Source organism: Stegodyphus dumicola, chromosome X2, assembly GCF_044657685.1.
Source record: "Stegodyphus dumicola isolate Sdum_Otavi_A_Nest chromosome X2, ASM4465768v1".
Taxonomy (NCBI): domain Eukaryota; kingdom Metazoa; phylum Arthropoda; class Arachnida; order Araneae; family Eresidae; genus Stegodyphus; species Stegodyphus dumicola.
Genome location: NC_140781.1, coordinates 98,525,738 through 98,551,291, shown reverse-complemented (window position 1 = coordinate 98,551,291; position 25,554 = coordinate 98,525,738). Strand labels below are relative to the sequence as shown.

The window sequence follows — 25,554 nt, the reverse complement described above, 5'->3', positions numbered from 1 at the left end:
TGAACCTCTCCAGTGGTTTGATGGTAGTTGAAAAGAGATCGATTTTAATTCTGGGCCGGTCCCCCGGGGTGTTTTTCTTCAATATTGGGCTAAATTGATAGCGAAGTCGTACTGTCTGTCACGTATATCAAACTCATGCCAACTACAGACGCAATTTTGTACTCTTGCTATGATAAAATTTGGGAGCATGTTTTGATGTGGTTAGACAAGTGAGATTAGCCACATGTTTATGTGATATAACTATAGCTCTATCCTTCTCTGTATAGATATATCAGACAAATTCACATAGAATATAGCGTAGTACACTGATTACATGTAATCTTATATGTATTGTAGAGTCATTAGGTATTTTTTCTAAAGCAGGAGAGATGAAAAATGAGCAATGCCCTCACCGGGACTCGAACCAAGGACCTCTCGAATACGCGTCAAGCGTGCTGACCACAACACCACAAAGGCATGCTAAGAATGCGGGAGAAATACCTTATAATAAGATCGTAATACAGTGCATATTATAGACATATTTATCTATAAATATATAAGAGAAGTAAAATCAAATTTAAATGTTTTACTGAAACGCTCTTTTTCTAAAGCTAGGCATCTGTTTCTGCGTGAACTAAATTGTTACATCTCCAGAAATGTATAGGACTTTCTTTAGCTAATTTTACAACTGCCATTAATGTCTTGACATGGATCCGTATCCTGTGATAATTTTGTGATCTTCACTTTTTTAACTAACCTTGTAAGAAACTCGGCATTTCTCCCATAAGCAATTACGCGAAGAAAAAACTGGAACAAGCTTCTTAATCTTTATGTTTCCAAACTTGAATTGCACAGAAGGGGAAATGGAACGATATAAAGTGCAATCTTATACATATGTATGGAACTCCTTTTTTTCTAAAAAAAATCCTAACCTATTTTTAAGTACTTAGTTGATAGTTGACAGCAGACAAGGGCACCAGAGATTTACCATTGGTTTAGAGGGTGTTGCCCTTCGACGGCAGCAGGAAATACTTCTAGCCACATTCCAGACAGAGCGGAGGCGTCATTAACTAATTAACACTTTCTCTGTGAAGGAATTTCAAGCCCATGCGACAGATGGAGTACATTCAGTCGTGACCAGTTACCAGTGTTTTCCAATTACATTATATATAAAAATGATCATAAGATTAATTTTATGTAATGGAAACCAAAGGCTTAAAAGTGGCACTTAAGCACCTCTAGAGCGACATTGGTCAGACGGGTTTCGGGATCGCCATGTGGTAATGTTTAACTCCATAAATACGCTTACAGTAATATTACTGGTTAATCGCTTGCATACGCCAATAGGAATGAAAAGAATGAATCATTATTCATGTACTGATAATATGAGATAAAAAGCTACACTCACCTAAAATTTATAATATAATAATGCTAATGCAGAATGTTTAATTTTGAAGCAATAAAATTTAATTTGTAATCATAAGGAACGCATTTCCGTATAATGATTATATTAGCCATTAGCAACCAATAATAATAGATAATACATACATTAATAGATACAATCAAATAATTGTAAATTATCATTATTCGATTATTATTATTATTTTTGTGATATTTTTTGGTGCTAATACAAATAATGGTGAATTACCTTTTACCTCGCTTGCTTCTTATGGTTCTTACGATGTAGATTTGCATTTGAAATTTACCAGCAGCAAATAAAAAGTACTATTACTTATTCACATTCTAATGCATCTTATTGATCTAAATTTAAGTTTACATATTTTATTAGTATATATTTCGTAGGAACAATGTGTTTGATATACTTTTATTATAAATGGAATAGTCGTAGACGCTAGATGCTTACACGGATACTGCGAGTTTGATTCCTGTGGAGATTGGGGATATTGCTTCTATAATTGAATGCTTCAGATATCGAAACAAGGAAGGTATGTGCAAAGCAGCTTTTGAGCAGTACTTCATCGAACAAAATTTTCACAAAGCAATTGGTAACAAAGTTATAGCTTAAACCTTTAATAATTACTTTTAAGGTATGCTTACCCGTGGTCCTGGAATAGGCACAATGGGATAACCAGTTTCTACAGCTTCTCGTGGTACTTCAGATGGTTCATCTGGCCCCTAGAATAAATATAAACAACATCAAATATGTTATTTCATATAAGAGTTAACCAAAATAAAAAATTAAAAAAAATAGTAAATTAGAGTTTCCTGGATTTTATTTTAATTGGCAAGAACTGTCATTATATTAGGGGCATATTTCTTTCCTAATCTTATTTTATTTTTGTACTTTAAGCAACTGCCTCTTTCTTGGTGATGAATACAGATTAAATTTTATTGCTATTTCATACAGTGTTGAATAACTTTATGCTTTCTTTGTCAAAAATAATAAGTTCTGAAATTCCGCCTCATAAAGAAAGATGTTTCTACAACTCATATACTTTGGGAATATAATATAGAATTAGATATCCTTCTTTATGGCGAATTTTCTTACACAATTATAAAGAAAATATACAATTTTGATTATACCATAGTGCCGAAAAATGTTTTGTTAGTAGGAAGTCTTGAAAACTCAATTGTACCCTCACCGGGATTTGAAGTTGAGTCTTTAAGTGTTTGTCAGATGCATCAACTACCTCATCACAAAAGCACACGTCGGAAACGTTTTTATTTCCTTACGTCCCTCTCTCAAAGGGTGAATGGGAGGGGGATGCGATATGGTATAGCCTTTTCTTCCTAAGTTGGTTCCTAACAATTCTAAAGAACAAGTACAAAGAACTTGTTCTTTAGACCTTTTTCTTTATATGTAACACCTTTAGTTCTGGGACCGCTTGTAGGATCTTTAGGTTTTGGTAAGTTGGAATTTGAAAAATGCATTCGAACTTCTATGGGAATGGATAATGGATCACCATATGTGATCCATAAAGAGATCATAAGTGAAGAACGTCATGAATTATTTAAAATATTTGATGTCTGAATATAAAAGCAAAGGCACAATACATTATTACTAAACATAATGTTTGCTTACTTTTCGTACATGAAATCCACTGTCCGAGTTATTCGATTAAAAGTAAGTAAGTAAGATTTTATTCAGTAACATTTTTTTTTCATTTCAGCAAAGAAAATGTTTAAAAAATGCAAAGTATTAAAGAGAAGGAAAACTTACTTGCGGTAGTACTGTTTGTTCCGGTTCTGTAGTTTCTTCATCCTCTAAAACATGAATAAAGTATGAAAACTTTAGATGTAGAAGAAAAGTACGTCATTTTAAATTTTAAAATTAGACAAAATTCAACTCTAAATAGATATAATTGCGCGGAAAAATTTTATCCATCTCGAAGATTACTCATATGAATTCTGTCTTTCTAAAGACCAAAAATCTATCTTCTAGACCTTGAATGAAAAGGACTTTGTACTTGTTCTTTAGAAATGGAGGTGAGTGTAAACCTAAGTTAGAATTTTGCCTAAGTTTTAAATTATAAAAATTTTGCTATCCAAATTACTACTGTCTTAGAACAAATTTTTTAAGCAAAATATTTTATTAAATAATAATATTTCACACGAACATATTAAAGGGAAAAGGACTTAAAAATTTCTTTCATTATTCACAAACTATGATAAATTAATCTAAATAATCTACTTTCCTTCATACACTTTACGGCACAAGCTTATGTCAAACAATACCTGCCGATCCTTTTAACTAAAAGAGGCCATCCGACTTAGATACATGCAAGTTAAAAGAGAAAGAACGAACAAAAAATTTAAAAAAAAAAAATTCAGAACACACCTTTTAACTGCGTACTTCCTCGTTAGGTTATAACCAGTTTTGCATTTTTCTTAATTTTATCCTATAACATAAAATCAACATGGCTGAGTATCGCGTAAAACACATCATGTTCTCAGGTTTGCACATACACCAATTTAGTTCTGTTATTCAATGCGGCGCAAAATCAGTTTCCGCAGCACAAAATCAAAAGGTTTTTGCTGTTGGGGATCCAATTCAAATCATCAGCTGTCGACGTGTCTTGGGAAAACTATATTACGCTCATATCCATACTTGCGTTTACTACTTAATCTGTCAAACACGCTCTCCTTTTAATTCTACTTACATTCAGGTTTGCATGGAGCATAGCATTTTGGTCTTCTTTAGCTAAATTAGACCTAATTAATAAAACCACGATTGGAAAGTATATAGTAGTCTAATGAAAAGAAAAATATAATGATACTATCTGAGATAACCCTTTATGACAACGACTCGTAATGTATAAGATAAGTGTGAGACTTACCGACGCATATGGGGCAGCATTTTCCGAGGGGAATGTACTTTTGGGTCTTGCACTCTATAGGAGGGCATTCCTCTGTGTCGCAGATGGAGTTTCCAAGGACACATTTGCACGAGGTGCACGCATCAGGGCTCCATTCTTCGCCGTTTTCATAGTACTCTCCATCGTATTCACAAGCAGTTTCGTCGTAACCTAAAGTAGGAAAACATTTACATTTTAAATATACTTTTCTCGTCTTTGTGTAAGTGATAAAGTATACATAAAGATTCACAGAATGTGCATTTTGCCGGACCTCCTAACCAATGACTTGTACGGAATTTTCATCATATTTTTCATACTGAAATCCATGAAAAATAAAATTTTAATTACATATTTAAGTAAATAATAAAGTTCCCTAGCAGTGAAGTATTTGATTTCATCCCGAGATTCATTCTCATTTCAGTGTGATTAAGAACATATTTTTTCGATATCTAATACTTGTTTCCTTGAGCATATAGTGCCCTAATGTTCAAGCAGTTCGCGGAAATTACTTGTAGGTCAGTTAGAAAGGTTTAACAGATCCACATCACAAGATGAACGTAGGAGGGATGTCTTAATTTCTGACATTGTTTCCCTATTAAGCGACGAATGGAGAGAACGGACAGAACCTAGTCGACCAAATATAGGTTGTGACGAGTTACTACGCATATTTTAGTTTGTACACCTTTGTAGAGGTTATTAGGTTTTTCTTGAAGTGAGGATCGGGAAACATCAGCTTTGCGCTTTGCCCTCGCAAGGACTCGAACCATGGATCTTCCACTTTCTAACGGGAGGTGCTGCTAACCATTAAACTACAAGATACACACTCTAAAATGCCGTTATTCGCTACTAATATTAAAAAAGAAAGGTTTAGGAATATCAGGTTATAAGATATTTATCTCGCCTTCTTAGCATGCCTTCGTGGTGTAGTGGTCAGCACACTCGACGCGTATTCGAGAGGTCCGTGGTTCGAGTCCCGGCGATGGCATTGCTCATTTTTCATCTCTTCTGCTTCCAAAAACTCCTAATGTCTGCACAAGGTTATTATAGAAATTTATCCCCTAGTTTCATGAGACAGAGACTTTATTGTGAAAATAGGAAGAGAATGAAACTGACTGGTAAGGAATCTGCCATGAAATACAGACACAACACTAGAAAAAGATGAAATATTCAGTACAAGGTTCAATGTTCCGTCTTACTTTCTTTGGGAACATGCAAGGACCTGACTCGGAACAGAGAGCTTACTAAAGCTATGTTCAATAACTGTGGGAAGTAGACAGGATACACAAGAAGGGTATACAAAACCCTTTATTTTTCTCTCTTTACAATATTTTCCGTACTTCGGAATACAAAGACCCACTACTTGTGGTCTAAACGTAAGAATATAAAAATATAACTAAACTATAACTTAACTTTGAAATAATAAACATGGAAGATTGGCCTTATATTAACAGGAAGCCGTATGTAGTACAGAGAACTGTTAACACTACAATACGTTTAAAATTATCAAGAGGATTAAACCTCTGGCCTGGAAGGCAACCAGCAACTGAGTGAAACTTCTAAGGCAAGCGGCCTGCTTCGTCTAACTCCTTCCTCTCTCTCGCTTGGCAAAAAGCCACAACTTAAGTACTTGGCGTTCGCCAGACAAATTTTGCATAAATAAGTTAACGCTTATAATTCTGGCCGGAAGTAGAAAATAAGAAGTGATAGTAAAGATTTAAAATAAAATAAACGTTAGTAAAACTTAAGATCCTTACACAATCGCTAACAGAATGCTCACACTGAGGCTAAACCTCTCTGAAAATTTACGAGCGTATTTGAAAAGATTCTTAATCAAATTCTTCTCTTCTGTCTAAGACAGAGATATGTGCAACAGTTGCTCCCTTCTCATCGAAATAATGTAAAGCCCTTGTTGTGTATTTTCTTGATGAAGTTGGATGGTTGAATTTTATGAACTAACGAACACCGTTCAATTTTACAATGAGTTTTAGCATATATAATTGCATAATCTGGGCAATGGAGATTCCGCACGCAATTCAAGAAGCTCTAATCCTCTCTTTCCTCATTAGGAGTAAGCTGTAATTTTTCGGCGAGTCTAGGCCTTATTGTCTTGATATATATGTAGAGACATTAGGTTATTTCGAAGCAGGAGACTTGAAAAATGAGCAACTCCCTCGCCTGGAATCGAACCATGGACATCTGGAATACGCGCTCAGTGTTCATACCACTACACTACGAAGGCATGCTAAGAAGGCGGGAGAAATACCTTATACATACTCTGTTCGTAGTCACAGGTATGCTACTCTTCATTAAATATTGTAATTTGAATGAGAAAGAAACATCAGTACTTTGACTTAACAGTTTTAATCGAGAATTGTAGTCGATGCCAGCCTTATATTGCACCTTTCAGCAGACGAATGATTAAGACCGTTGAAAACTTGGCAATAAGGGGTCGAACACAGGTGAGTGTTAACTGGCTAGTTTTCGTGAATTCTCCCTTGTGTAATGTAAATACTAGCCAGTTTCCTTTAACATTCTCCAAATGCTCTTTACTTGGGCAGATAGCCCTCGTGTGCTCTGTAATATGAACCTGGCCAAACTTAACTTAACTAGCAGCTGTTTTGAGATGAAGGTTACATTTGAAAGAGCAATAAGCCATAATCTTTCAACAATCTACGCAGTATAATCTCTTCGGATCTCAACTAGAGTGCCTTTCGGATTAGGAGAAACATAAACGCCTTTGCTTTACTGCGACAGTGGGAGAAATCCAATAGATCTGAAGTCTAAAAATTACAACAGAAGCTGTGGTACAGGTTTTTATTTACAGTGTACAACTGTAAAAGGGGAACAACGCACAAGAAATACTGCCGAATAAATCAGAAGAAATATAAATTTAAAGCAGCAGATTTTTTTTACAAGTTAGGTAAAGCTGCTCATTTTTCATGCTAACTAACGATTTTATGATATGTGATTGGAGTTCCTTTTCCTCTCCTATTAGTTCATATTTGCGTGCAACTTTTACCTTCTAGCGACGCAATTTGAAAATGATTGATTTTCTATCAGAATCAAATGCTCTGCCTGGAAGAATTCATTCAATGCTTTACATCATTTTGGTAAATATTTAGTTTTTTACAGCCATGTAAATGCGAAATTTTATTCCCTTTATGTACATTGTTTTATCTTACAATACAGTGGCTCCCAAAATTGTTAGGACATCTAAATATGTGCTGTAAATGTGGTATTTTAGAGAGTTAATTAAGAATGTTTTTAACATATAGTACTTTTACTCTATTCTCAATAACAGTAAGCATAACTTTTATCAAAATAATAATTTATTATAATATATTTCATAATATCTCTATTAACATTATCCCATTCTTTGGCGATCATTTGGTTCAACTCAGCGTTTCATTAAATGCTGTGTTCCTTCCCCATTACTTCCAATTCTTGAGGTTTTATGTTCTTTTGTTATGCGTTCTTATCACTTCCGAGCAGCATGAAGGTCGCATTTTAAAATATGTTTAGAGTGCCTGTTTTGATAAATATAATGTTTTTTCAGATTCTCAGTAGTTATGCTGATGTTTTCAACTTATACACTCATGTCCATAAATTAAGGATAATGCAAAATCAGGCAAAGGAAGAGTTAGAAGCAAAACAAATTTGACTTATTTGTAAAGCTTATTTATTAAACAAAAGGCAAAGAGCAAAAAAAGATGCTATATGTTTGATATTATTAAAAAAATTAGAGAATTTTTCTCCCTGGAGCAAATTACAAAAAAAAAACCTATATACAAGAAACCAATATTACATGGTTGGTATGATTGTTAATACATTGTATGTCTACTATATGATGCAATACAGTCCGTACAACGCCTAGGTATGCTGAGTATCAAATTATCGATCTGATCTTGGGGGATATTACACCACTCAAAAAGCAAAGCTCTCCGAAGTTCCGGTAGACATGTAGGAGGAGGTTGACGGGCTGCAACTCGTCGGCCAAGCATGTCCCACACGTGCTCTACTGGATGCAAGTCCGGTGAGAATGCTGGCCAGTCCATACGGGTGATATCCTCCGATTGAAGGGATTCGCTTACGATGTTTGCACGGTGAGGACGGGCCTTGTCATCCCTAAACACAAATTGTGCGCCCATGGCGACCCGAAACAAACGTACATGTTGTTCCAGAATGACGTCCCGATAGATTTGGCTTGTCATGGTTCCAATTTGAACATGCAGGTCAGTTCTGGAATCCAGAATAATTCCACCCCAAACGAGCCCTCCTGCATCACCGTAACGGTGTCGTTCAATGATGTTTTCTTCGTGGTAACGGGTACCTGGAACTCTCCCTATGAATGTCCGGCGAGAATCAGACTGAAAGCTAAACCTGGACTCGTCGGAAAACATCACACAAGCCCACTGTTGCGGTGTCCACAATGCATGCTCTCTACTCCAGGCTAACCGCAGGCGACAGTGAGTTGCAGTAAGTGGAACGCATCTGACAGGTCTACGAGCACATAGACCAATCTGCCCTAAGCGTCTGTACACGGTCTGCCTTGAAATTGTCGTACCAGTGGCTGAAGAGAGCTGACGAGACAGGTCTGAGGCTGTGCTCCGCCTGTTTCTTTTGGCAGTAACTGCCAAATATCGGTCCTCATTCGGCGTTGTAACCCTGGGACGACCTGTGCTGTAACGTCTACTCATATTACCATCATCTTGGAATCGTTGCCAAAGCCTGGAGATGACACTCAGGGCAATTCCAAGTTCGTCTGATACTTGCAGTTGGGTATGCCCACATTCCAGACGGCCGATAATTCTATCACGTAAAAAATCATCCAAATGCATCCTTTGTGTCATAACTATTCGGTTATTGCACTGAAATGCTTATAAAGCGCCTGCGACAATTTTACTTCTTTGCCTGTATTCCTTATATATCACTCTCTTACACTCTCGTCATTGTGACGTACCATCGGTGTCATCTGGTTACTTTCTGAAATTTGCATATGATTCTTGCAGATGTGTGTAGTGATTTTACAGGTGATATATTTATTTTAGAGTTCGATTTCCGCGTGACTCCGAATTATCCTTAATTTATGGACATGAGTGTATTTTGAATTGTTTATATACTTAAAAATATTAATTATAGTTACAACAACGACCAGTTTACTTACTTTTGTGGAAGACATGCACCTTCATTTAAATGCATGTCCACCACTGTGTTTTAATGCCGATTTTATTACTTTGGATTTAGCTTTCTTTCTCCCGTTTTTTTAGACAAATCTGGCCATCTGAACTTAAATTTTTATAGCTGTCCAAATTAGCCATTGATTTTCTGAGGAGCTTGAAAGGTTTCTGCCCCCCCCGAAACGACCAAATGGTGACCAGTTGATCTAATTGTCACTATTCTCCCAGTTTCAAGAAAAAATAATGTATTAATTTTTTCCTTAAATTTTGAAAACTGTTTTTCCGAACTTAATCCCGAATTTGTTGAAATTCTTATAAGGATATAATCCTGATTTTAAAGTGTAAGCTTCGGTGACAGACGATACTTTTCTTGTTTAGAACTCGATTTCCTTTTTCAAATCGTTTTATATTTTGCGACACAAAACACTTACCGGTTTAGCATTTTCTGTATTATATTTATCTTTCTTGAAGTAAACGTTAACAGCTATGAATAAGAATCCAGGAACATAAAATTATTATGAAAGAAAAACAAGCAAATTGAAAATTAGATAAAAAAATTATACGGAAGTAAATCTTAAATAAAACTATGGATTTCGAGGGCAACATCCTTTTTCCTTAGGAGGAAAAACATGTTATTCTTGAACGAGAGGAATCTATATCAATTTGAGATCAAGAGAATTTTATTTTGAATCTACAGCAATCCAAGTTTTTCCCTTTGAAATGTAACTTGTTTTCTAAGTTCTTATAATGTTTATTTATGGTACTGTTTTATCATTCATACAAAAAATGCTTAACTGAAATGTATTTACAAAATAAATTTCCAATGTTTAAATCGGTGTCATATTGTCAAACGTAAAAGGGCATAGAAGATTTTTTTTTATTTTATAGGAGGAAAACGCTTTCAAAGACATCTATACGTTTTTTGCACCGACTGTTATTTTTATTTTTTAAATTGATTAATTACTATATACAAAAGTTTTGCGATATTTTATAATGCATAAAATAAATATATTATAAAAACGCAGTGAAAAGAATAATTTAACCTTCGTACATATTATATTTACAGTGTCTTTATCAATCTAAGGCTATAAGTAACTGCCACAGGCGTGCACTAGTAGTGTAATTGATTAACAATTACACTACTACCAAACATTGATTAACATGTAATTGGTTCGAATCCAAGCGACAGCTTAGTTGAATTCGAAAAACTTTACTTTTGCAAGTTGTCTCTCGAGAGCCTTTTTACTTGGTTCGGTAAAATACGTATTTTTTCTAAACGTAATGTGTGTATACTTAAAGCATTAAGCATGGTTTTATAAACTTTTCATAGACCCGAATATCAATTAAATTTTCAAGACTTACAGATTTTGATTAAAAATACTAGTAAAAAATGCCTTAGATTGCGTTAATTTAAGAAGTATTTGTTTCTATTCTTGCAATTTCTTAATGTTTAATGCATTCAGCCGAGTAAACTAGAGTATGAATTAAGTTATTTTCGGAACGCGAGTAAATACGTTCAAGATATTTTTTTCCAGATATGAATGCAGTAAAATATATACGCTACAATTTTGACTTAAAGAAAGAGGTTAAAAGAAGTTGAGTTAAAACAAAAATGCAAATTGGCGGAAAAAAGACCACTTTCTTTTATTTGTGCATTAAAGGGGTTAATAATGTTTTGAGTTCATAGATTTTATGTGATTTTGGTATCTTCGATGAAACCCGAGGAAGTATACTGTAATGCAGTAATTTACAGTGCTATGTCTGCAAAGTTATTTAGGCATTTCCAAAACAAACTTCACACCCAACTAAAATAAATTTCAAATTTTACATAAAATAGCATTTTGAAAACTTTACCTAATTTTATTAAAGCACAAACAGCAACAAAATAAAACAGACTTAATGATAAATTCATTTCGACTGCATAATACCTTATGTACGTTTGAACGAAACAACTGACTTTTTATTATATTTTATGATTTCAAGTTTGCTTTTCATTACATTTTCTTCATAAATTAAATTAAATTTAGTCATTTATTATGCACATATTCCTATCGTATACTATGATCACAGTCGCATACATTATCCAGTAGTAGCTATGAGTTGAGTAGCTATTTGCAGAACAAGAAGGAAAGAACAATCTTCACTATTTAGTGTTTATAAAAGTTTAAACCTATACATTAATGCAAACAGAGAATAAACTGCTTACTCTCTAGATAAATAATCTGGCGGATTTAAATTGGATTAACGTGACTCCAACTTATATGCATTTACAAAACTTCGTTCTATCTGACTTTCTCTTATTTAATTTTGCTGTACGACTTTTGTTAAACCCTAAACAGTTTTACAGTAATCTTTAAAGAAGCTTTGGAGTAATTTCACTACTTTCCAAATTTCTTTTCACTACTTTCCAAATTTTCAGTTTCAAGCAATGGCAAATAAATTTTGCAAGATAAAATGCACATTTTGCTTTTTCTATGTAAAACCAAAATGTTTCATTCGTGTATTTTATAGAAATTTAGTGAAGCTCCTTTATTTGCATATTTAAATTTAGTGGAACTCCTTTACCTGTGCATTTAAAATTAGTGACGCTCTTTTTTTGCAAATTCGAAACACAGTATAAGTACCCTTTATAGATTTAAGTTGTTCAAGTTCTTTTAGGGGAAATAATAATAATAATAATAATAATAATAAAAAACCTGTCATTTAAGCTTTTCTGTTGAAATTAGAAGGCAAAGGAGTAAACACATTTACAGGGGATTTAAGAGTCACAGGGATATAAGGCACGTATTGTTTTAATTCTTCGAGGTATTTAATTTTATGAAATACTGTTCATTACTTGTCCATTTCTGAAGGGTCTGAAGAATCATTTAATATATGTGGTTTAAGGAAGAATATTTTGGAAAGGGCTGCTTTGTCATCATTGGAAATCGGATCTTTTAAAATTCAGTTTTAAGTCCACTTTGTTTAAAAGGAGAAATTTAGTCGAATGGTCTCCGAACAATATTCTCTTCATCTGTCCTTGAGTTAGTAACTTCGTTCCTTTCAGCTACAGTCATACAGTCAACAGTTTTACGGACTGAAACTAGTCCAGATAATTAACGTTTTGTATGCTTAAGTGGATGATGCGCCTGACCTATCGACTATTAGGTGTACCAGAAGAATGCCTTTTATTTCCCACCAATTTGAATAATTGATATAAATCTTAATCTTACTTTCCTCAATTTAAAAACTTTACGTAGTTAAAATATAGCAGTATTTGTCAATTAATAATAATACACTGCTGAAAATTTAAGCAATGTTTTAGAGTTTAATATATGAAGATGTCCGAGAAATTTCTCAAACTACTTACTCAAAAACATAGACGGAATGTGATTTAAAATTTTGTGAAAGTAAATGGAGAGTGTAAAAATATTCTTTCCATGGCTTGTTTTCTATGGCTTTGAAATATTTCTAAAATTCCTTTTTAACTTTTATATTGTTTTCAGAATGATTAGTTGAGGAGTTTATAGACGACCTAAATATTGTGATCTCATTAACAAAAATTACTATTCAACACTATTCGTGACGGTTTGTTATCGAACATTATTTAAGCTAAATAATCTGTTCATAGTCTTGCTAAAATATTAGGAGTTTTAAACCCATGCATTAAGATGCGTAACATTTTAGTTACAATTCATCTCAGATATTCATAGCATAAGTATCACTTGTTAGATACTGAAAATGATTACGCTATTCTCACTATAAGCTGTTTCTCTCGAAACTGATTGTTTACATATTTTAGGTAATTTTATCGCTATAGTTAGCTACGGAATTTAATTAAATAATTCATTTAATGTAAACGTCTGACATTAGTTTCACTTGACAAATTTCATTGATTGTATTACACGTGAAATTATTTGTGTTTACATTTAAAAACGTATTTGTATTTAAAAACGTAACGTATTGATTTTCGATTTTTTTTTGAAACTATAAACGATCTACCGTAACAAAATGGAGGGTAATTTCTAATTGAAAATTATAAAATAATGCTTCATAGCAATTTGTCTGCAAGTTTCGTGGATAAAACTACTTATATTACCTATGATCATTTCCTTTGATAAGGTCGCTAGTGGCCGAGTGAAGCTGCAAGTTCGACCCGGGATTAATACCAAGCTGGCAGGCTGCATGGTTGTCTAACTTAGTTTTCTACACATGTAATATGAATACGAGCCAGTTTCCCTTAAAGAATCCTTCACGAAGGAGATCCATACTCAGGCAGATAGCCCTCGTATGCTTTGCTGTTTTCAGATAACCCAACCTAACGTTTTTGCTGATAATCCTCCATGGGTAGCAAAGTCTAAACCAGAGTTTTTACCCCATGCTCTAAATTTTCATTTACAGTGCATTTAACTGTTATAAGAAAGCAAATATTCAAGGAAGATTGTGAGTTGAAAAATGATGTATTTATAATTATGAAGACTATCGGAATTTTCTATCAAGAACTGCAGAGGAACGTTATTTGGTACTTAAGTATTAAGACCACCTTAGAAGAAGTCATCAAATTTTCAGAGTGCGTCGAACTCCCCCAAGTGTGCGTAATTATTCAATTTTAATGAGCAACGCCTCCATTTTTGTATGCCTCTTTTTATTAATGTTGTATTCCTAATTACACTGTAATGTTCCAATCGCAGTGGATATTTGTAATGAAATCGTGATATTTTACATCACAACATCAGTTTTAAATTTTGCTGTTGTGAAACTTGCTATATAGTGGAAGAAACTGTGGTAAGATTTCCGCAGGAATATAGCATTTTGCCGTAAAATCATAAAAGGGAATCATATTTTTGAATCTGATCTAAAAACAATCACCGCGAAATTTCCATCAAAATCAAACGAAGCAAAACTCACTTGTAAATAGGATTTATTTTTCCGTATTAATTAAAACTTAATTAAAACATATATATATATATATATATATATATATATATATATATATATATAATTTTTTTAAATTATAATTAATTTTTCTGCAATAAAAATCATTAAGTTGCATCAAAGTGGTTGCGTCAGTACCCATTATTTAAAGGCGATAAAGTAAGTCTAATTGATTTTTATTCTTTTTATTAGCTAATGGTTACTAAATTTTTATTTATATTTGTACGTGTGAAACCGTATTTTATTCTGTTTTGCATAGGCCGGTACCTCATTTACACCAGAACTAGAAGCAGTAAAAGATACTTTACCAATTTTTCTAATTAAAAACTAACTGATGGGGTTTCTTTCACATAAAGGATCTTCTAAAAGAGGTGATATGGGCTATTGATTATCCTCAAACAAACATATTTGGGACAAAATTCATAGTAATATGGATCATTATTTTTGTTCATATATTATGGATATTTTAATACCAAACTGAAAGTGCTGTATAGCCTTAATGTAGCATTTGCATTTAACGTATTTGTGATAGCATTACGTTGAAAGATGCAAACTATGTACTTTGAGCTTTTATGCTTAGCTGCGTGACGGAGCCAGTTTCTTAATTTATATGAGCTGTTAGTTTAAGCACTTATAAAAATATTCCTAAATTATGAAACATAAAAATCTCCCATTGATCGTTAAACTCTGTAGAAACAAACACTGTTGTCAATAAATCTTTTAATGAGATTAATGGAAGTGCATTTAAGCGTTAGGAGTAGCAGTTGTTTTTTTGTCTGTCGAACTCATTTTGGATTGGTTCTAAATGAATAAAGAAACCTTTATTTCCTCCAAAATGAGCACGTAAAACTACGAAAATGGATCTTACTAATTGTTTAATTTATTTACATATTTATCATTTCTTTACTTTAGATCTTGAAGTGATTTTAAGCGAAATGATTCCCTCTTAAAGTTTATAACTTTCGTGAGTAATGTAAAACAAGTTACTCAAACGCATATTAATAAACAAATTATTTAATGTTAAATAACATTTCCGAATTTTCTTTTGATAAACGTTTGTTGCGTAATATATTAGAGATAACATATTAACTGATCACGATAAGAAGACAAATATTTTCGTTTCAGAAATTTTATTGAACAAATTATATCATTGCACTTGGGAAAGTAAATTTATGCTCTATAATGTTTTTAAAATCTCGACGAGGTTAGCAATTTAAATAAAGGTTTAACTGATTTTTAATACAAAAATATTGACATCGATTTCTTTCTCCCGTTCCTCCAGGAAGTCATGTCGAATAATAAGTACGGCTAGTTTCTGAAATTTTCTATAGATAAACATACTTCTTTTTACAGATTTATCTAACTTTCAAATTTCATGTATTTGTTTAAAATACGAAGGTAGAACATTTCTAGTTTGCCAGTATGACTGTAATTTGAGTTACATCTAGATCTGTCTCTAAATTAATTAAGCAATCTAAAGAGACACAAATTTCTGACGGACTCTTTTATTTTCACTTGATAATATTCCTACACCTCGAACTCTCGGAAAAATATTAGTTATCATGTAATGTTCTGCTTGTACCGATACTTAAATCAATGTCCTTCAGACCTACTAGACTGATAAAACAGTTATCTCTCTAGTCTGAATCAAATGACAGTTTAACAAATGTTCATTTTATTTAACTCTTGAAATTAACAGAAGGTACAACTTGTGCTATAGCACAAGTATCGGAACGTCCGCCACTTATATGTGTTTAAAATAACATAAACTGAAATTTAAATTTAAGTAAGGTATTCAGAGACTACACACAAAATAGGCTACTTAAGCTGGCTCAAGTAATTAACGACGTGGCTTTAAGGCCGACTAGCAAAATGGCTGAAGCCGGAAAAACTTTGCTAGAACTGACGATAAGCTATCAACTGCAAGCCAGGCTTCCAGAATCCCTAAAACAATTTACACCTTCGGCTTATATACTATATGGTATTTCTCCCGCTTTCTTAGCATGCCTTCGTGGTGTAGTGGTCAGCACGCTCGACGCGTATTTCGAGAGGCCCGTGGCTCAAGTACCGGCGGGAGCATTGCTCATTTTTCATTTTTCCTGCTTCGAAGTGACCTAATGTCTCTACAATACTTATAACTAATTTGCATTCTGCTAAGGACTACGGAAAGAAGTTATAGTAAAGTTTCAAATCATAATGATTGGTTAATTAATATAAAATCTTACAATCATATTTATAATTTTCTGGAGTATGCGCAAAGTACCTAGACAGAAACATGATAAAGGTAATGAGCGTACACTGCACGCATGCACTGTATTGATGATATAACTCTCTGATGATTAACAAACACCGAAGCATGGATATACTGTGTTTTAAGAAATATGAGGCGACATGTTAAGCCTTTGCAATTTTCTGAATTTTGTTATGCTATAAAAAAATCGAGTTTACTGACTAAATGTTTGTTTATGTTTTCAAAAGCAGTGTTGTGATTTCAAAATGATTTCCACGTGAGAGAATACAGGTATTCCCGTAATTTATTTTCTGTGCGCATAAATGAAGAAGTTGATATTGTTATTACGCACGGTTGCATGGTACCTAACTTAATTTTGTAAATGTTTAAAATAAAAATCGTGCTATCGAAATACGCACATACGTAAAGTGTTATAAGAGGTTATGCGCATATTCATTAAACTGCTATAATAAAACCGTATTGCCGTGCTATAGGAGGGTTTTCCTCTATTTTATTATGTAAGGGCGAAACCGCGTTTATAAGAATGTGTTAAATCGTGTTTATCTGTAGAGTGTGAATTCTGATTCAGAAAAGTATATAACACATCAGATAGGCATTATTTTTAGTACAAATAATAACGTAAAATTGCAAAATTTGATTTTTAGTTACAGTTAAAAATGGCCAGTGACTTCAGGATTCTTTATCTGCTGTACCAAAAGAGGAGAGGGAAACAACTTTTATTATCATTACAAGTTTACAATGTGCCGGCCTTCGCAGACGACAAGGCACTGCATTCTGGAGATTGTTGACAACAGTAACTAACGTAACATCGCAGGAGGAATCTGTGTAACTTCACGTTTTATGGCATCTTTCAGTTTATGAAACTCGTTGACTGATGTGTACATCTTAGATAACCCCCAGAAACAGAAACCTGTCGGAGTGAGTTCGGATGGTGGCGTTTGCCACGAAAGTGCAAAGTTACGGGAGATAACTCTGTCTTAAAACATTGTACACGTTGAAATATTGTAATTCTATTAGTTTTCCCCCCTCTTTTCTGTTGTGTTTCCAATGGTCAATTAAAATGCTCTTCTTTGCAAATGTTTTATGCCGGCAATTTTTGTCATACGTGCATCGTTCCAATGATATTAATGCTTTTTCAATGCGCTGATGAATTTGCGCAGGAAAAAAGTGGGTACTGCCATTCGAAAATTTCGAAATATTTTCACTGTAACCGTAACCGCGACAGCTTTGTTGTTTTAAACCATCACAATCTCGAGCGCATACCTTAAAATAGCAATATCTGAAATTTTATTTCGATTAGTTGGGCGGATAGGCCGCTAAGGGCTCATATGTAGGGGAATTTGCAGCAGCAACGAAATCATTAAATAGTTGTGTATAGCCCTGGACAATTTATTAGGTCATTTGGAAAGGCAATGTCTAAGAATGCCAACTGATAAAATAGATCACGGCATTTTTGATGATGTAAAAAGGCATAATGTTTGAGGATTTACGTTTGACTCAACAACTGATCACGGATTATCAGTGCTGTAGGCTATGCATGTTCTGCTTATTAAAGCAGACGTACAGATGAAAATTAGCCACATGAGAACATCAAATGTGACATAATTGTTACGGGAATGTTCTTCAGAAACTGAATTGATTGACTCACAAGACACAACTAATCCTTATATTTGTCAGTCACTACTTCCTTAATCAAAATTCGTATAGAAATATTTTTAAATCGCATCGGAAAAAATTTAAAGCGGTATTTTTTTAAATCGAGAAATTTTGACAAATATTTGACATATTTCCCACGGCTATGCGTATGAGCTTTTTACATACACGTAATGCTTTTCATGTATACTAATGTTCTTTGTTCCATCAAATGCTTTTTTTGTCTTATATGTTTGCACATATTCACCCACTTTTGAATATTCGAACGTTGTGGAAATTCCTCACATTAAAATTTTCCTCTGAATCAGCATTGCACCTTACCTCTACAATACTGACATATTGATTGAAACGCTTTATGCCACACTTTCTACGGTCGACACTGAAAGATTTACTTTTATAAGCAACTGAAAGCGCCATTAAGGTTTGCAGCATGCAAAACAAAAATTCCCATGGCAAAGATACGGTTACAGAATGACATCAGCATCATTAGTAGGTTCATTAAATGGGAAAAAACAATTTTCATTAACAACACACCGTCCTTATTGTGATTGTTTTCTAAATTATATCAAAACTACTAGAATATTTCTAACTAGCTAGTTAATATCAAATATTTATGAAAAGAGGAACTTTTTTATTGATTGCCGTAATCAGGGATTCCCAACTTTTTTCTTGCACTGACCCCCTCTTACATTTTTCTTTATAATATATAGTATACAATATAATTAGAATGAAAATAGCTGCACATGGGTAACTTAAAAGTAACAATTAGACTAAGCATACAAACAAAATTAAAAAAAAATATTTATTAGGGTTTGTTTTATTATTTTTGTATTTTTGTTTTTAATTTACTAAATAAAAACAAGTTTCCAGAAACAAAAAATCACAGTTTCTTATTGCATAAACGTTTTATTTTATTAATATGATGACTGCGTTTAATATACGAATAAAATATTTGGATTTTTTGGCAAAAAACTCTTTAAGTAATTCATAAATCCCTTCGTTCAAAAATATTAACCCGTTTCTTATTTTCCATGATAAATTACTCACTTGACTAAATTCTGCTTCCAACTAGGTACGAACAGAAAAATGTCGATTATATTGTTCGGTAACAACTTTTTATTTTGGGATACCTTTTTGGCTGATGTAAATTCCAAAAATTTGCGTATACACTTTTTTTTTAAATAAGATTTGTGCCTGAATATCCTCCTTCAATGCAACCAACTCTTTTTCTATAATAATATCAAGATCAAATATATCGCAGTTCAGTGGTTCTATAAGCCCACTGGCATATTCAAATTTGCAGTGTTCTGGAAGTGAACATTAAAATCATCTTTTAAATTTTGCAAGCGGCTTGTATAGAATAATATACCGTGTAAAAAATTTTAAATTCAAAGTTTAAGTCTTGTATTTTCTTGCGTTCCTGTGTTTTATATGTTGCATTTTTTGCATAAAACATTTATATATTTTTAAAATGTATTATTGATTTTTAAAGTACATTAAATAATTTATGAGTATATTTTTATATCTATTTTATAGAATTTACTACCTTGCTACATAACGTAGCTATATGGATCTTCATTATGCTGATTAATTGCCCGTGCATATTCGGCTATCGTTCCCCAATCATCTCCTTGATCATAACTGACCTCCTTTAACATTTTTAGAACCCCCAGGAAGTCATCAATACTGTCCCTGATCTGGATTATAGTTCTCCAACCTTTTTTTTTTTTTTTTTTTTGGCTCACTATTTGTTTTGGCCTTATGTGTTTCCCATGATAACGTCTCATTGGAGTAAACTGTCTCTGTTATAAGTTAAATGTGTAGCTCACTGTGTGGTCTTTAATTCTTGAAGTTAGACTGAAAATACTGAAATTAAAAGCTAAACTTATTTTGACTGCATTTTTGTTACGCTATTGCTAAAATTTGCGAGTTCAGTTATTCCCAATCTTTTCCTCATTTTTGTCATAATATACATAGCAGCTTCATCCTATAATACTGATATGATCTAGGTAACTAATAATCAAACTCAAAGGGTTGTAAAAGACCATAAAACTAGTATTTTACGTTATTTTGCAGCTACAGGCCTCGACAATAATTTTTTAAAGATTTTGATTTTAATTATTTGTCCGCTGATAGTTCAAGAAACCGATCTTCACTCTTTGATAAAACCTCAACGAAACGAGTTTGAGTTATAGCCCAAAATCGATTGTTAACTTAATCACGTAAAATGTTAATCAGTTGCTAACTTGTATCATCATGGAGTGCTTCCGTGGTTGGCCGTAAGTCCTAATTCCTTAGTCACAGCTTCTTTTCCGCCGAGAAAAGATTCGAAAACTGGAAAAATTCTCCTTGTCAAAATTCTTTCTTGAAAGTCTAATACAAATCTTAATGCGTAGGTGAAAGATGCCGTTATGACAAATTTCAGTTCATCTCCTTTAAACAGTAAATTCGTCTGATTGTATAAATCTATCAGTCTACGCCGCTTTTTATCTACAGTTAGCTTTGATGCAATAAAACATTCGATATCTGATCTAAAAGTTGGAAGTGATTCGATTGTATTGTCAAACCTATGGTGAATTTAACATCATAAAAATAATATTTTTTAGAGTCACTAACATATCTAATGGAAAATAAGGATAACTACTAAAAGTGTACATTGGTATGACCAAAAGTGTCGCAACACACAGCAAGCGGAAAGATAAAATTATGTAACTTAAAATAATAAAAATTATTTAAGTACAATACATGATGATAATGAAATAATATGTATAAAATCGAAATGTTTAAGACATCAGCATGACAATAAAGATTCAAAGATAACGTTGCTAAATTCAAGAACGAGTTAATGATAAAGAAGGACTGAAATTCCTGTAATAGTTACTAACCAAATAAAATCCTGTAATATTAAAAAAAAGATTATTCTTAAAATGCATAACACATAAAAATGAAAAAGAACAGAATGCAAACTATGTTACGGAAGATAAGAAGGCTTCTCAAAAACCTGAATGGCAAGTGCTTGATCATTAGATATTTTACAGTAATCGGGTCTGATAAGTTGTATGTACTTGTGCTAATTTTTATTTTAATTTAAGTATTGTGCATTATATTTTCTCGAGTCGTAAAAATCGAACGGAGCTTTATTCAGATAGCTTGAAAAAGGTTCATGCTTGTGAGTGATTGCTTCCGTTAATTAAAAGAGCGAATGCATCTGAAATAACAATATCTAAAATTGAATTACGTGATTTGGTACGAATTTTGCAAAGATATGTAATTACAATACTTGTACACTAATAAATGCTTTCTCTTTTAATGCTTATGCTCTGAAATTTCTTCAGGCTCATTCTTTGCTGCCCTTAGGATTAACAGGTCAGGAAGACAGGACAGCCCTTAGAATTAACAGGTCAGGCGAGACAACAGAATTTCACCATTAATCTTACAGGTATAGTCCCACCGCGCTAATTGTGGAGCGTCGCCCCAGTTTTGATGGAAAACACTCGGGATGACGGATCCGAGGATCTCCCACCCCATCTTTACCTACGCCCAAACCATAAGAGAGGAATTCTTGCTCACCAATATTTTAATTGCCCCCAAGCCACACAGGCACAATGGACTTGCAAAAAGCATACCTTCTCCGGGATTCGAACCCAGGCGCCACGATAAGACTGCGAGCATAGTTAGCCTCTGTATCTATCAGAAGAGACCTAGGATTAACAGATACAAGTTGAAGCAAGGCTAGCATATGTGCATTTCCTAAGGTGCATTAGGTATCGCCGGCACTTGCTCGTTGTTAAGCTCCGCCCCAATTTTGATGGAGAACATTCGGGGGGGTGAGATAATCTAAGGGTCTCCCACCTCTCTTCGCCGCCGTCCAGCAACCACTTAAGTGAACTTTCAGCTCGCCTTGTATTTTGAATGTCCCCTTGCTGCACAGACAATATATGCTTACAATCATCCATGCCTTCTCCGGAATTAGATCTCGAGCCCATCGGTATAGTAGTCAGATAGCTAACCACTATACCATCTGGGCGGCTTTTAGAATTAACAGTAAACCTTTGAAATCCTCATTACTAATGATAGGAGAGCCTGATCTAGATAGAATGAAAAAAAAAAAAAAAAAAAAAAAAAAAAAAAAAAAAAACCATGTAGAGCAAACTGTGTTTTCTCACATCATGTGTAAGTAAAAAGCACTGTAGTATAGTTTTGATCTTTAAATTTATCTTCTAAAATCGTTTCATTTTAATGTAAAATTCATTGCTTTAAATTACATTTCATCTTAATAAAATATTTATCCTCTTGCGTTGAATTCAAAAAATTTCTAATTCTTCTCATATTTGAAATTTCTTTTTCCCTTTATACGAGAAAGTATTCATGTCATAAAACGGCTAACTTCATGAATTTGGCTATAGATTCTCGCAAATTATGTACGTATGGTGAAAACCCGTACACTGCATAAGAAACTAGTTTCTTCTTTTTATGACATTTTAAAAATCTTAATACAACAGAAATATTTAATACATTTTTTTAGACTGGCACTGCCCTATTTGGAATGAAATTATCATCAGCAGATTTACATGAAGAGCATCTTTTTTTAATTACTTTATGGGGCTCTATTTTATTTCCCTAGCAGTGAATTTTGATTTTGGAAATAGTCATTTTAATTTTACTACTACGCTTTTCTGCTAGAATGAGTCTTCAGTTTAACCCTTTATGCAAAGTAGGGTAGAAACTACTATTAACTAACTGCTTTTCAGTCACGTTGTTTCGCGACTAGTCAAAGTTTGCTATTTTACGGGCGTGCATATTAATTGCTTGTTATTTACGCCAGTGATATTAGGAAGAGCCAACTACGTGTTAAATATCTCTATGCATCTTCGGCTGACTTTTCAACTTAGAATTAGTCAGTTAAAGCAATAAGTGCTGGCTATTTGTACGTTCAAGTGGGGCCATTTGTGAATATATTTGAGTTAAAATAAAAGGGCATTTTAACACTTCTTATGTTTAGTTTAGTAGTTTAAATATCACGCTGAATAACAATCAAAAACAAAATCCAACATTAAGAATCAGCGTAAATTTCGAAAAAAAAAAAAAAAAAAAAAAAAAAAAATGTTGCTAAGGGCAAATGATGTTGTTGTTACCGACCCAGTAGAACTTAGCGAATAGTCACTTTACAGTTCTAGGAGGTTCAGGTTTCAGCATTCAGTTTACTTTAATTTAGATGGTATGCTATAATTTGTTGAGAACGAACTTGAACAGTTTGAAGGCGGCGAAGCACTTTCGCCCTTCTCTTGTGTTGTGCCAAATTTGCCTAGAAGCGCTATCACGCTGCTGTTTGTTACTATAATTTTTGCATTAATTGGGATCAGTTGTATTCATATAAGTTGCGGGTTTTATTAATATTGTGATTTTAAATAAGATAAGAATTAATCTCTTAGGCATGATGCGCTAAGAAAACGGAGCCCACTGGAACGCTAACGGTGGCCCACTGGAGTTGCTCACTTCATTGGTCCACCGTTTGAATTGAATGTTGTATTTCACACATCTTTTGACTTTTACAATGTTTTGTGATACTGTTAACAGTATAAGGAAAGAATATCCAGTTTTTGTTTTTCATACGCCAGTGTCAGGCATGAACTGTATTTTTTTCATGCATTGTACTTCTGTATCGTTTGCACGTAATCCGCGTTGAAGTCTGTCGTACAAAGAAACAGCCCCGCGAAAAATTTAGCCGTGCCTAAGAGGTTAAGGAAAAGGTTTTCTTTAGAAAAATTATCTGGGCGAAACCTGCGGCAGTATGAAGAATGTAGTGAATAAAATAATAATAGAATTAAACGATCCAACTTAATTTGCGCTATAATGCAAAAAAGGAATTTATAGACTATGTGCAGTAAACAATCTTGTAATAAGCAAGAATAAAATATTTTTGTTGGTAAAAGTTACTTTTTATGTAATAATTAATTATAACCGTTCCTATTATTCTCCCCTTCCCCCCAAAAAAAAACTACTCATTTTATTCCGAACTTTCTGAGTCGAAAACGAAACCTTGCAATTTTTTGGAAAGGAAGGAAAAAGTCGCACGTCTTTCTTTCAGTAGTAAACCAGGCAGAAAATTTGTCCGAAACAGTTGTTCGTGTGAAACAAACGCCGTGTGATATGGGCCTGATATGACTGATATTAGTTAGTTTGTAGAGACATTAGGTTATTTCGAAGCGGGAGAGATGAAAAATGAGGGATACCCTCTCCGGGACTCGAACCACGGACCTCTCGGATACGCGTCGATTGTGCTGACCACTGCACCCCGAAGGCATGCTAAGAAAGTGGGAAAAATACATTATAAGTTTTTCTCATGATTTATGTGACGTCGAAAATATGTAAAGTTACCTGATTGTAAAACGAGTTAAAATGCGAATTACTTAGTTTGGATTAATCTTGAAAGTTCAGACGTGAAGAGCAAATGGCAACACTAATTGGCATTCAGAGAAAATTAACTACTGATATTCTATCTATCGTAATCATGCTTCCTATCCTACACAAATCATATCACTTCCTCATATTGTATTATATGTCTTATATCAAAAATGTAAGATCGTCGTAGGTATCGAAGCATCTTGTTTCTGTTCAGTGGACTAATATATTAAAATTATGCCTCACAACTTACGCGTAATAATCAATAGCTTTATCTCTGCTCAGTTTTAACGTTAAAAATAAGTAGTTAGATATTTATTTTTAATATTTCCGTATCGTTATAGCAGCTTTTCTTAGTATAGGGTGTGGTTTTAAAAGGTATCTTTATTTGTTTGAAAAGACAAATACCATAAGCAGACTGGGTCATGAAACTCTTGTTGGTTTCTATATTTCCACATGCGGTCATAGTTGGAAACCTACATTGAAAGAAGTTAACAACCAGGCAAACAAAAATACAAGCAGTACAAGCAGATTTCATAATTATCCAGTAAAATGTTCGTAATGCCTGTAAAATTTGTTAAACTGCCTGTTCTCTATTTTGTTTTATCCACATACGTAATTTATGAATGCAGAATATATTGTGTATTAATATCTGTTCGTGGTTGGTTGATCTGGTAAACTGCCCTTTCATTCCTCATTTAAATAACATTATAACAATACTTTGTTTTAATGCTAAGGAATATACAGGAAAAATATCAAAAATGATATGAACCGGAACTGGTAAAACCCACCATGTCTCTTTCATACTGACGTATAATCTCGGCCAGAAGCAATTACTAGGCTATGTTTTCACTTCTATCAC

At 33.5% G+C, this 25,554-nt stretch overlaps 1 protein-coding gene across 1 annotated transcript in view; it reads right to left on the bottom strand.

The window, feature by feature from the left end:
• The window catches only part of LOC118186185 (uncharacterized), a 131,573-nt gene that overhangs the window by 89,020 nt on the left and 16,999 nt on the right, over positions 1–25,554 (bottom strand). The window contains exons 2-4 of the mRNA XM_035356249.2: positions 4,278–4,466; positions 3,161–3,204; positions 2,038–2,115 (exon numbers count right to left, since the gene is read on the bottom strand). Of these exons, the coding sequence (XP_035212140.1) occupies positions 2,038–2,115; positions 3,161–3,204; positions 4,278–4,466 (311 nt within the window). The remainder of the gene's footprint in view (positions 1–2,037; positions 2,116–3,160; positions 3,205–4,277; positions 4,467–25,554) is intronic.